The 14,351-nt window shown below is 42.0% G+C and overlaps 1 protein-coding gene and 1 non-coding gene across 2 annotated transcripts in view; one reads left to right on the top strand and one right to left on the bottom strand.

The window, feature by feature from the left end:
* The window catches only part of dhx38 (DEAH (Asp-Glu-Ala-His) box polypeptide 38), a 223,892-nt gene that overhangs the window by 48,789 nt on the left and 160,752 nt on the right, over positions 1–14,351 (top strand). Inside the window, exons 10-11 of the mRNA XM_072517951.1 lie at positions 12–119; positions 12,592–12,704. Coding sequence (XP_072374052.1) covers positions 12–119; positions 12,592–12,704 — 221 coding nt within the window. The remainder of the gene's footprint in view (positions 1–11; positions 120–12,591; positions 12,705–14,351) is intronic.
* trnai-aau (transfer RNA isoleucine (anticodon AAU)) lies at positions 6,715–6,788 on the bottom strand. Its single transcript has one exon. It is a non-coding gene; the product is annotated as a tRNA-Ile (tRNA).

Here is a 14,351-nt window from a genome sequence, read left to right as displayed (position 1 = left end):
TATACTGACAGCCAGAGCCAGTGATTCCAGTGAAAGATGCCACGTCCGACATGGCAATCATCTCCAGAAAAGGAAGCCAACTGGTCCGCAAGCATCGTGAGCAAAAAGAGCGCAAGAAGGTAAATAGATGGGAAAAACGGTCCTGCTATTTTGTATTAATGGATAAAGTTCAGCATAAAATGTAAGGATTAACCTCTCTAAGAGTGAAATTTGAGTATGAGCCAAGGTTAAGAATAAACAAATCCTTTGACTTCAGTGACATAAATTTCCACTGGTTCAAAATTTGAAACCCATGTTGAAAAATTAAAAGGAGCAAAATTTGATAGATTTCAATGTGCGCACTGAAAAGCATGTGTTGTGTTACAGTATTACAGGACCCATTGTGACCTAACTTTTTTCCTGGTATGCTAAAATCAATCATACACTTTGTACAAGTAAGCCCAAATGGATTTCTGAGGTGGAATTTTGGTATTGCAACCAAAATACCAGAGTTCTAGCTTACCAAACATTTGTTCATCCAATGCTGGAATATGCAAGTTATATGCAGAATCCTAATGTTGAGAGAGATAAATAAAACTGAAGCGATCCAGAGAGGTACTGCATGATTCTAAGAACACAAGAATTAGGAGCAGGCGTAGGCCTTCAAGCCCACTCCACTATTCAATGAGATCATGGTTGATCTTTTACATCAACACCATTTTCCTGAATTATCCCTGTAACCCTTGATATTTTTAATTTGTACAAATCTAGTGATCTTAAGCTTGAACGTTCTCATAGAACCCCTACAGTGCAGAAGAAGGCCATTCGGCCCATCAAGTCTGCACCAGTCCTTGAACGAGCTCCCTACTTAAGCCCATGCTGCCTCCACCCCAATCCCTGTAACCCAGTATCCCTTCCTAACCTTTTGGACACGAAGGGGCATTTTAGCATAGCCAATCCAACTAACCTGCTCATCTTTGGACTGTGGGAGGAAACCCACACAGACACGGGAGAAAGTGCAAATTCCACACAAGATAGTCACCCAAGTCCCTGGAGCTGTGATGCAGCAGTCCTAACCACTGTGCCACCATTCTCGACAACTGAATCTCCCACAGCTGTCTGAAGCAGAGAATTCCGAAGATTTACCTCACACTGAGTGAAGAACGTCCTCCTCATCTCAGTCCTAAACAGCCTACCTCTTATTCTGAGACTGTCCCCGGTACTGGACCCCTCTAACCAGGGGAAAGATCCATCCAGTATCTACCCTGTTGGTCGCTGTAAAAACATTGTATGTTTGAATACTGTTAGATCCGAGGGAAACAGCCACGCATAAGCTGTAGGTTTTTTAAAAAACAAATTCCAATTAAGGGGCAATTTAACGTAGCCAATCCATCTACCTTGCACATATTTGGGTTGTGTGGGTGAGACCCATGCAGACACAGGGGAAAAGTGCAAACTCCACACAGACAGTGACCCGGTGCCAGGACTGAACCCGGGTCCTCTGCGCCGTGAGACAGTATTGCTAATCACAATGCCACCCACTCATAAACCATAGGTTAGAGCACAACGAGGTTTATTATTATTTTCAATCAAATCACCGCCACTCCCTGGAGGGTCTCCTTCCCTGGCCTGCACCCAGGTCAGGGTTTATTTACTAGAGGGGCTACACCCGTTAAGGAGAACCCCGCCCTTTTACCGGGGAAGTTAATATTCCCCGGAGGACACGGGAAACCTGATATCCCGTGACCTCCTCTGGGGTTATAACAAATGCGTTCATCTCTCGTTCTTCTAAATGTCAGAGAATAAAGGAGCGCTCTATTTAATCATTCCTCATCGGACAATTCCTCCATCCCAGGAATTAGTTTGGTGAACCGTTGCGACACTCTCTGGTAAGTATATCTTTCCTTGGGTAAGGAAACCAAAACGGCACACAATACTAGGAGTATAGGAGTAGGCCATTCAGCCCTTTGTGTCTGTCCCACCATTGAATGAGATCATGGCCGATCTGTGGCCGAACTCCACATACATGTCTTTGGCCCATATCCTTTAATATCTTTGCTTAACAAAAATCTATCTGTCTCAGATTTAAAATTAACAACTGGTCTAACTTCAACTGCTGATGTGGGAGAGAGTTCCAAACCTCTACCACCCTTTGCATGAAGAGATCCCTCCTAACATCTCTCCTGAAAGGCCTGGCCCTAATGTTTTAGACAATGCCCCCTAGTTTTAGAATCTCTAACCAGTGGAAATAGTTTATCTTTATCACCCTGTCTAAATTCTATCGGGCCTAATTTGTGTAATCTCTCTTCGTAACTTATGCCCAGTAGTCCATGTATAATTTTTGTAAACCTATGTTGCACTCCCTCCAATGCCAAAGTATTCTTCCTAAGGTGTGGTGCCCAGAACTGCTCACAGTATTCCAAGTGGGGTCAAACCAGGGTTTTATATAGCTGCAGCATAACTTCTGTGTCTTTAAACTCCAATCCTCTAGATATAAAGGCCAGCATTCCATTAACCTTCTTGATTACTTTCTGCACTTGTTTGTGGCATTTTAAAGATCTATGCACCTGTACCCCAAGCCTCTTTGGACATCCACTGTACTTAACCTCTTCCCATTTAGAAAGTACCCTGCTCTATCCTTTTTTGTTCCAAAATGGATAACCTCACACGTGCTTGCATTGGATTCCATCTACCAAAATGTTGCCCATTCACCTAGTCTGCCAATATCTTCTTGCAATTTTATGCTATCATCTAGACTGTCTATGATACCTCCTAACTGTATCATTAGCAAATTTGGATATATAACTTTCCATGCCTTCATCCCAGTCATTAATGAATAATTGAGGCCCCAACACAGATCCCTATGGTACATCACGAGTCGTCACCTGCCAATTAAAATATTTACCCATTATCCCCACTCTCTGTTGCCTGTCACTCCTCTAATTTCCTAACCATGCCAATAATATGCCCCCAACTCTGTTAGCTTTGGGCGGCACGGTGGCGCAGTGATTAGCACTGCTGCCTACGGCGCTGAGGACCCGGGATCGATCCCGGCTCTGGGCCACTGTCCGTGTGGAGTTTGCACATTCTACCTGTCTCTCGTGGGTTTCACCCCGCAACCCAAAGATCTGCAGGTTAGGTGTATTAGCCATGCTAAATTGCCCCTTAATTAGAAAAAAAAATTGGAAAAAGAAAAGTTGCGTAGTCTAAATTTATATTTAAAAAAAAAACTCTGTGAGCTTTCACCTTAGTTAACAGTCTCTTGTGTGGGATTTAATAAAATGTCTTCTGGAAATCCAGATAAATAACGTCTATCGTCATTCCCATGTCCACTACCTTAGTCACCTCTTCAAAAAATACGATGAGATTTGTCCGGCATGACCTTCTCTTCACGAGGTGTTTGGTTACCCTATCCCTGATTATCGACGTCAGCAATTTCCCCACCACAGATGTTAGTCTGATCTGTAATTTAGATTTATTGTCAAGTGTACCAAGGTATAGTGAAAAGTATTGTTCTGCGTGCAGTCCAGGCAGATCACTCCACACATGAAAAACATCAGACAGACCAGAAATACACTATGTTCCCTGATTTCCGCCTTTCACCCTTCTTAAAAAGTGGAGTGACATGCAATTTTTCCAATCCAGAGGGACTACACCTGAATCTAGGAAAATCTGAAAGATTACAGTAAGGGCATCTACAATGTACTCCCTTACTTCCTTTAACACCCTCGGAGGGAAACCTGGTGATTTGTCACTCTTTAGTTCCATTAATTTCCTAGTTACTGATGCTGTACTTACATTAATTGTGCTAAGTCCCTGTCCTCTATCGACTATTAATTTTTTCGGGACTTGGGCAAATTATCCTCCTTTACAACTGTAAATACTGAGGCAAAATAATTGTTCAATATGTCTGCCAGTTCCCCATTATCAGTGACAATATCTCCATTCTCAGCTTTTAGTGTGTCCACATTGCTCTTGACCACCCGCTTTCCCTTTATATAACTATAACATTTATTCTTATTGATTTTGATGTCCCTTGCAAGTTTCCTTTCATGATCCTGTTTTAGTAGCTCTTATAAGCTGCTTTGACCCTTTGCTGGCCTTTGTATCTATCCCATTTGTCTGGATCAGTGCTGCGTTTTGCATTTCTGTAGTCCCTTTCTTTTAGTTTATGCTGTCCTTCACCTCTTTAGCTGTCCAAGGCTGGTTTCTTTTTTGTGAAGTGTAATTTTGGGGTATATACCTGCTCTGTATTTTGTTAAATGGTTCCTTCAGTATTCTCCACTTTTCTTCAGTCGTTTGACCCATTATCAGGTCTTCCCAGTTTAGCATGGACTCATCCCGTTAAAGCTAGCCTTGCCCATATCTAAACTTTTAGTAGCTGATTAGTGCTTTTCACTTTCAAATGCTACATTGAATTCAATCACGTTGTGATCACTATTTGGATAATGCCCACGTACAGTTAGGCTACTCATTAAATTTGGCTCATTACTCATAACTAAATCTAATATTGCCTGCAACCTGTTACATCTAGAACATATTGCCGTCGAAACTATCTTGGACACATTCCAGAAATTCACTACCTTTTTGACAGGTGCTTGCCTGCCTCTCCCAATCTATGTGTAAGTTAAAATCCCTCATTAATACTATTCTGCCTTTGCTACGCACTTGCCTAGTTTTTGCATTTATATAATCTAACACCTCAGAACTGTTACCAGGGGGTCTATACACAACACACATTACAGTTTTAGATCCTTTTCTATTCCTCAATTCCACCCACATGGCCTTCCCTGGATGCTATCCCCTCATTATGTCCTCCCTCATCATTGAGGTGATAGGATTTCTAATCAGTAAAGCTACTCCACCCCCTCTGCCATCTTCTCTATCCCTCCTGTAAACTTTACAACCAGGTATATTTAGTTTCCAGTCCCGACCTTCCTGCAGTCACTCTGTTATAGCTGCTACATCATAATCTTCTATTTAAATTTGCGCCTGCAGTTCATCTAGTTTATTCCTTACACTCCGTGCATTAATATATAGAACTCTTACTTGGGCTCTACCCTTTAACCTGTCCCTCAGCACTGATGCTTTATTCGCTTGTTTATTATTTCTCTTTTCTGGTTGAGCCAGTATGCTACTTGTAGTTTTCCCATTACCTTCAGTTTCTGAAGTTGGGTTCCTGACAATTATGCTCCAGGTGTTACCTCACCAAGGCTTTATATAATTGCAGTAAAACTATACGCAATTCCTCAGGTAATAAAGGCCAAAATGCCATTTTCCGTCTTAATTGCTTGCTGTACCTGCACGTTAACTTTCAGTGACTCATGAACAAGGAAACCCACGTCCCTTTGAAGTTCACTGCTTCCCAGTCTCTCAGCATTTAAGATATATTCTGCATTTCTGCTTTTCCTATCTAAGTGGATAACCTCGTATTTCACCACATTGTATTCCATCTGCCAATCTTTGCGCATTCATTTGCCTTTCCAAGTCTTGAAGTGTCTTTGCAAGCTCCTCACAACTCAAACTTCCGCCTAATTTTGTGCCATCTGCAAACTTAAAAATGTTACATTTAATCCCCACATCCAAATAATTGATATAGATTGTGAATAGCACTGATTCTTGCTGTACCCCACTATTCATGGCCTGGCAACCTGAAAATATCCCATTTATTCTTACTCTCTGTTTTTTGTTAATTAACCAGTTTCCAATCCATGCCAGTATATCCACCTCCAATCCCATGTGCTTTAATTTTCCTCTCATGTGGGGCCTTATCAAAAGCGTTCTGAAAATCTAAATATCTGCCAGTTCCCCTTTATCTAGTCTGTTAATTACATCCTCAAAAAACTCCCAACAGATTTGTTAAACATGATTTCCCTTTCATAAATCCATGTTGACTCTCTCAATTCTACCATTATTTTCAAAGTGTCCTGGTATCACACCTTTATTATAGATTCTGGCGTTTTCCTACAACTGATGTTAGGCTCATTCTGCACAAATCAATGTGAGAAATACACCAGCATCACATCCTTGATTAAATATTGGAAAGGGAATCTACAGCAAAGCGGGGAGAAAAATAGACTGATCAGGTTCTATAACATTTGGAATGGACGTGTGGGAATTGACAGAAACAAGCACCTGGTGCCCTCTGGCAATGACAGCCGTCAATGGTAGGTGTCTACACATGGTACAAAGACCATTTGTTTCCAAGACACTATATCGACAATCTTTTCTTCCCAAGTACAATTCCACAATGCAACAAGTTGCCAAAGGAAATAGTCATTTGAAATATTCAAGACCCATCTTTAGATTATTTCCATTTGTAAATTTTCCTTAATTTCTGCAGGTTATACTTTATTTAGCTAGTGCTACCACTCGCTGGAGTTTAGAAGGATGAGCAAGAATCTGATCGAGATATACAAAATACTAAAAGGGATTGATGAAGTAAATATAGACCCAAATGTTCCCCCTTTTTAAAATAATCTTTATTGTCATAAGTAGGCTTAAATTAACACTGCAATGACGTTACTGTGAAAAGCCCCTCGTCGCTACATGCCAGCGCCTGTTCGAGTACACAGAGGGAAAAATCAGAATGTCCAATTTACCTAACAGCACGTCTTTCGGGTGTAGGATGAAAATGGAGCACCCGGAGAAAACCCACGCCGACACAGGAATCGAACCTGGGACCCTGGCGCCGTGAAACTACAGTGCTACCCATTGTGCGGCCCACAAACTGGATGGCCCGTACGGGGATTGAACCCACGACTTTGGCGTTATTAGCATCACACTCTAACCAACTGAGCTAACCGGCCAACTAAATAAAGGCAGAGCTGAGATTCGAACTGAGGATCTCCTGTTTACAAGACGGGTGCTTTAACCATCTAAGCCACAGCGCCAATTGCCCTTGTGGGGTAATCTAGAAAGAGAGGTCACAAATAAAAGATGAGAGGCGATAGATTTAGAACTGAGATGAAGAACTACTTCTCTGAGCTGGTGAATTTGAGGAACTCGCTGCCCGTAGTACGGTGGAGTCTGAGTCATTAAATGGTTTCAAGAAGGAGATGGATATATTCCTAATTAAAAATGGGTTAAAGGGATATGGGGAACAGGTAGGGAGGTGGATTTGAGAATAGGAAGAGATCAGCCATGATCTGATTGAATGGCGGAGCAGGCTCAAAGGGCTGAATTGTCTACTTCTCCTAATTCCTATGTTAACCCCCATTGACGGACAACGAGGCTATTAAACTCTAATGGATGATTGGCTGGTCAGATAGGAGTGTTCCGAAGGACAAGGGCCCGGGGCATCTCACTAACGAGTTTAAGCCTGAATGGGACAATGGAACTCCGGTCAGGCAAAGGCTTATCCCTCTGACTCTGTGCTAGCAATTTTTTTCCCTCAGTCCATTTAACCCTGTAATTGCCTGCTACATCTTCAATCCCATTTCTGGACCCAAGTTCCTAATATCTCTCTTGTGTAACGTTTTACTAAATCAAAGATGAATACATTGAGGGCTGACTTCACTGATTCCTTTGACTGAAAAGTGGTCAGTTCTGGCCAAATGCTTTCTTGTGTATTGTGGAGGAAGAATGACCGATTACTATACTTGAGCTATCCAAGATCAATTTCATTTTCCTGGGGGGAAAAAATTTGATGCTAAATGTTTTTTTCTTCTCTTTACTATAAACCTACCCATCATACACAGGATTGATGAAAAAATAATGTAGGCTCTTTATTAGAAGATAAGACTGTATACAAATAATATTCACTATGACACTTGGTATTGTACATCTCGTCGCTACCCTGCTGCTTGCAGACTGCCTGCAAGTCATGGGATTAATGCATCGCATTTTGTCTTGAGGTGCTAGTGGTTGACAATAGTTGAAGATACATCCTCTGACAGATATATGCACATTATGTCATGGCACCAAGCAAGGTGAAATACTTGTATGCTTTATTATTTCATTGCATTGAGAAATTAAAAATTTCTTGCCACACTGTACAAATAATATTTTAATTATGGCACTCTAGAATTATAGGGGTCTTTGTATTAATTCAAAGGATGTGAGCATTACTGGCAAGGCCGTCATTTGTTGCCCATCCTTAACTGCCCTTGCGAAGATGGTGGTGAGCCATCTTCTTCAGTTAGGCATGGGTACACTCAGTGCTGTTAGGAAGGGGGCTTTGGGTTTTTGACCCATTAACAGTGAAGGAACAACATTCTACTTCCAAGTCAGGCTGATATGCAGCTTTGAGGGAAACTTGCAAGTGGTGGTGTTCTTCTAAATAGTAGAGATCGTTGGTTTTGAAGGGAGTGTTGAAGGTTGCTTGACAGAATGATGCAGCGTATCTTGTAGATGGTACAAACTCCTGCCACGGCTGATGGATGGAGTGATTGTTTGAGGTGGTGGATAGGGTGCCAATCAAGCAGCTGCTTTGTCCTGAATGGTCTCAAGCTTTTTGAGTGTTGTTGAAGCTATATTCATCCAGGCAAATGGAAAGTATTCCTGACTTGTCACTTTTAGATGTGGACAGGCTTTTTGGAGTCTGGAGGTAGGTGAGGTATTGCTGCAGAATTCCCAGCCTCTTGTTGCCAAAGTATTTATATGGTGGTGCAGTTCAGTTACTGATAAATGTTAACAACCAAGGTGTTGATGATGGGAGCTTCAACAATGATGATGATGCTGTGGAACGTGGAGATGGTTATTGCCTGTCACTTATGTGACATGAATGTTAATTGCTTAGGGGCGGCACAGTGATTAGCACTGCTGCCTCTCAAAGCCAGGGACCTGGGTTTGATTCTGGCCTCAGGTGACTGTCTGTGTGAGTTCCTCCCTGTCTCTGTGTGTTTCCTCCGGGTGCTCTGGTTCCCTCCCACAGTCCAAAGATGTGCAGGTTAGGTGGATTGGCCATGATAAATTGCCCTTTTGTGCCCAAAAGGTGAAGTTGGGTTACTGGGTTATGGGACTAGGGTAGGGGCGTGGACTCGGTAGGGTGTTCCTTCCAAGGGCTGATGCAGACTTGATGGGCCAAATGGCATCCTTCTGCATTGTAGGGATTCTATGATTCTTACCAGCCCAAACCTAAATGTTGTCCAAATTTTGCTGCATGTGGGCAGGAGCTGCTTCAGTCTCCGAGGAGTTGCAAATGGTACTAAACAATGTGCAATCACCAACAAACATCCCCACTTCTGACCTTCTGGTCAAGGGAAGGTCATTGGTTAAGCAGCTGAAACGGTCGGGCCTTGGACATTACTGAGAAGAGCTCTTGCAGCATTTTCCTAGGGCTGAGATGTTTGTCCTCAAGAACCAGAATCATCATCCTTCGTGTTAAATATGACTTTCAATTTTGTTTAGCCTCCTTAATGCCACACATGGTCATATGCTTCTTTTGATGTCAAGGGCAGTCTAGAGTTGAGTAGCCCTGGTGGAATCCAAATTGGTCACCAACCATTACTCTGCTTTGAGAGTAGGTGGTAATTAACTGGATTGAATTTGTCCTGCTTTTTGTGGACAGGACATACCTGGAAAAGTTACATATTTGTTGAGTAGATGCTACTGTGTAACTTCGGTTTTAGTAAAAGAGTATTACGTTTTATTTTCTGAATTATCTTCATTGTGCTTTTAGTATTCTATTCTGCAGTCAGTCACAATGCTTTAAATGTCCATAGTTTGTGGATACAAATAGTGTCTCAAAACCGGAAACCTCCGGACTGACTGTTGAATTTCGGATCTTGGCTGTTTATGGAGAAAAATAATCAGAGCCATAATTCAATTCATAGGAGACACGTGAAATCAAGTAAATTAATTTTCAATTTTCATTCAAGTTTGGAAAAAAGAATACATAATAGTGAAGAAATAACATTATTAAGACTAGTATGCACTGCACAGCGTGTCACTAACACTATTAAGACTGATCTGTTTCATTAACATTTGGTCCTGGTTGGGCGGCTTGGGATGGCGGACCAGGCTAAACCAGGTCAGGTAGGGTCGAAGTTGGCTTGGACTACTTGGGGCGCAGGAATAGACCACCGCACAAAACACACAACTAGTCTGGCATACGACTGTAGCACCGAGCCAAATTGCCCCAGTAAATTTTTTTCTCATTTAATAGCAATTAGAATTGATGTTTGGCAGTTTATAAAAATGTCCAGTTTTTGGACAACTCCGGTTTTTGGATAGTTGGATTTGAGGCTTAGTATATGTCATAGAGCTCATCTTAAACTTGGGCTGACTTTATCAGAATTACTTAAATGAACATTTGCCCTAGTTCAAAACAAAAACAGAAAATGCTGGGAAAACTCAGCAGGTCTGGCAGCATCTGTGGAGAGGGAAACCGAGTTGACCTTTTGACGTGTATGACTCCTCGGCCTGTTAAATTGAATGAAACAAAGCAGCAAAGGAATACAAAAAATGTTGTACCATACAAAGAGTGAATATTAAAGCAACTTGAAAGTTTATCAAAACTTGCGATTTTAAAAAAATTAATAAGGGGAAGCGAATGGGAAAGGCAAATGCTGGCCCATGAAAGAAAAAAACAGTGAAATTATAATGGACAACAAATAATTGGTAAACTTGTTAAATTAAAACTTTATATCTGTTTTCACATCGGACGAAGAGGGCAAAAATACTAGCAGTACCGGAACCAATTCAAAAGATATGTGAAGGAACATAGGGCATTTTACACAGCGTAAGTAAAAATATGGTTATTAAAAAATAATACCGCAGACAAATCCTCAGGACCTGAGAGTTTACACTCCAGTATATTAAAAGAAATAGCTGATGAAATTATAGATGTCTGAGTCACAACTATCCAAAGTGCTCTGAATTCAGACAGCTTTTGGATTTGAAAATTGCAAATGCCACTCCATTATTTAAGGAGCGAGAAAATGAGGAACAGACAGGTAACTCCAGGCATGTCTGTGAAACAGCAGTTGTGCGGGGAGTTTTGGAATTTGTCAACAGGTACAGTCATTAAGTATTTGGATGATTACGTGCATGGATTTGTGATGGTTCAGTCATGTCTCAGTCATCTACTGAATTTTCTGAGGTGGTCACAAGTATGATGGTTGGACGAGTATCTCTGGATGTTGTCCATATTGTAAAGGTCCTTCCTGTTAGTTCCTGTTTATTCCCTTATTTCACCTTTTATTTTTGCCATTACATTTTTGTTTCGTACACGTGTTTTTGAGGCAAGTGGCCTGTGCCTTTAATTCAAGCACAGGATTTCAGCACTGGGAGAGATCACTGTACTATTCCATACTGGAGTTGTGGACTGGCACCAATGACCAAGGTTGGCTGGTACTCGGGTTGATTGATTTGGCTGATGGCCAATGAATTGGCCCAAAAGGCCGTGCTCTGCCTAGTAAGAGGTGGTGATTGGATCTGATCCCACTGGAATGTTTTTCAGAGCTCCAAGGGTTGAGTTTGGTTTCAGTTTTGATCTTGGCAACCCAGGAAAGGACCTGCTAACCTTTCTTGAGAGCCTGGATGAAGCTATATACAGGCAGAGTCTAGAACCGATCAACTCTCTCTCTCCTGAAAGGCAAGGCAGAACAGCCCAACACTCGACAGAAAGATAGAGGCCTGAATGTGAACCTTGAGCTGAAGGCCCAGTTTGATGAGAAACAAGGTATCTCTCCAGAAAGCTGCTGCCTGTTAGTACTGCATTTTCTAACATGCGGGGACCCTGAATGAATGACTCTGAACAGAAGACCATTACCAGCTGCAATTCAGCGACCCAAATCTGTAAGCTTGCTGTGAAGAAAGTGTATTAAAGATCCACTATGCGAAGCAAAGATTATTATCTTTTGACTTTCATTTTTATTATTTTTCACCCTTTTCCCTTCTTCTTTGGTTGTCTGTCGCGTGTGTGTGTGGGTAGAGGGTTGGACAGTTTAGAGGGGGTAATAGGTACTAGTTTGTTATCCAGTTGTATTTACTGAATACTTCATTATAGTTCTCGTTATAAATAAACCGTAATTGTGCTTAAACCTACAAACCTGGTGACTGTAATTATCAGGCAGCCAAGGGCCAAAAACCTCAAGACTATTTTTATAAGAATTATTGGTTAATTCACATGTGTTGTGACTCCAGGATGAAGAGGCCTGGAATTGGCCGCACACTTGCCCAGGGTGTCATATATATAACATTGGTACAGAGCAGTGTTTTTTGATCAATGTGTTATTGATTGTTTTGGTAAATTTGGAATTGGGTTGGCGTCTGGCCACTAGTTTGATATTACAGGCCTATGGAGTTGTAAGCAGTTGTCTCGTACACACTAATTGTTTCTGATAATTAGTCTGTAGCATTCCTCATTTTGTCAAGCAAAACCAATAAAAGTATCGGCAGTTTTCAGAATATAATGTAATAATACTATTATAACAGAGTACAAGTGTTTTCCACTTACACAATATATGTATTTTCACTGGCACAATATATGTATTTTGTGTATTTGCTTTTTAACTTATTAAACCAAACAACTGAGCAAGTAAAATTATTGAGCAGGATTCACTTAGCCCATTTCACACAACTGCTGAAGTTGAAAGTTCTGGTGATTATATCTTCAGTACTAAATATATATATTTACATTTTTAATTGCAAATATTTCTGTGACAGGCTCAACATAAACACTGGGAACTGGCTGGGACCAAACTGGGAGATATTATGGGCATAAAACAGGTGGAAGAGAAAGATAAAGATGTAGGAGAAGATGGGAAAGTGGATTACAGGTATGTATATTTTTCTCTCCTTTATCCAACAAAAGTGACAATCTCCATTTATGTAGGATCGTAAAGTTAGTAAAACATTGTAAGGCACTTCAGAGGTGAAGATTTGGGTGCTGAATGTTAGCAAGAGACTTGATGATCTTGAAGGTGGGGGAGAGAGGTAGCATTTATGGGAAAATTCAAAGAGTGTTGAACCAAGGCAACTGAAGGCTTTGTCTGCCAAGGTGGAGCAGAGGATGTTAGTGCAAAAGAAGGCCGAAGTCAAGGTTTGAGGACTCATGATGGTTTGAAGGAGTCAGAGTTAGAATCATGGAATGGTTATCGCACAGAGGGAGGCTATTTGGTTCATCGTGTTCATCCTACCACTTTATAGGAGCGGCTCAGCTAGTCCCCCTTCCCTGCCCTCTTTCCCCATTGTCTTACATATTTTTTCTCTTCAGGTGCATATCCAATTCCCTTTTTTTTTTAAATAAATATTTTATTGAAAATTTTTGGTCAACCAACACAGTACATTGTGCATCCTTTACACAACATTATAACAATACAGATAATAATGACCTTTTTTATATAAACAAAAAACAACAAATAAATAAATATTAAATAACAAAAATGAAAACTAGCCCTAATTGGCAACTGCCTTGTCACAGGCTATACCCCCCCCCCCCCCCCCCAAGTCCTGGACTGCTGCTGCTGCCTTTTTTCCCCCATCTATCTTTCCGCAAGATATTCGACGAACGGTTGCCACCGCCTGGTGAACCCTTGAGCCGACCCCCTTAGGACGAACTTAATCCGCTCTAACTTTATGAACCCCGCCATATCATTTATCCAGGTCTCCGCCCCCGGGGGCTTGGCTTCTTTCCACATTAGCAATATCCTGCGCCGGGCTACTAGGGACGCAAAGGCCAAAACATCGGCCTCTCTCGCCTCCTGCACTCCCGGCTCTTGTGCAACCCCAAATATAGCCAACCCCCAGCTTGGTTCGACCCGGACTCCTACTACTTTCGAAAGCACCTTTGTCACCCCCATCCAAAACCCCTGTAGTGCCGGGCATGACCAGAACATATGGGTATGATTCGCTGGGCTTCTCGGGCACCTCGCACACCTATCCTCCACCCCAAAAAATTTATTGAGCCGTGTTCCAGTCATATGTGCCCTGTGTAATACCTGAAACTGAATCAGGCTTAGCCTGGCGCACGAGGACGACGAGTTTACCCTGTTTAGGGCATCTGCCCACAGCCCCTCCTCAATCTCCTCCCCTAGCTCTTCTTCCCATTTCCCTTTTAGTTCGTCCACCATAGTCTCCCCTTCGTCCCTCATTTCCCTATATATATCCGACACCTTACCATCCCCCACCCATTTCTTTGAGATGACTCTGTCCTGCACCTCTTGTGTCGGGAGCTGCGGGAATTCCCTCACCTGTTGCCTCGCAAAAGCCCTCAATTGCATGTACCTAAATGCATTCCCTTGGGGCAACCCATATTTCTCAGTCAGCGCTCCCAGACTCGCAAACTTCCCATCCACAAATAGATCTTTCAATTGCGTTATTCCTGCTCTTTGCCACATTCCATATCCCCCATCCATTCCCCCCGGGGCAAACCTATGGTTGTTTCTTATCGGGGACCCCCCCCAATGCTCCGGTCTTTCCCCTAT

The sequence above is a fragment of the Scyliorhinus torazame genome, chromosome 10 (genome assembly GCF_047496885.1).
Source record: "Scyliorhinus torazame isolate Kashiwa2021f chromosome 10, sScyTor2.1, whole genome shotgun sequence".
Classification (NCBI taxonomy): Eukaryota; Metazoa; Chordata; class Chondrichthyes; order Carcharhiniformes; family Scyliorhinidae; genus Scyliorhinus; species Scyliorhinus torazame.
Note: the sequence above shows the minus strand (reverse complement) of the source record. Positions and strands in the feature narration are given on the sequence as shown.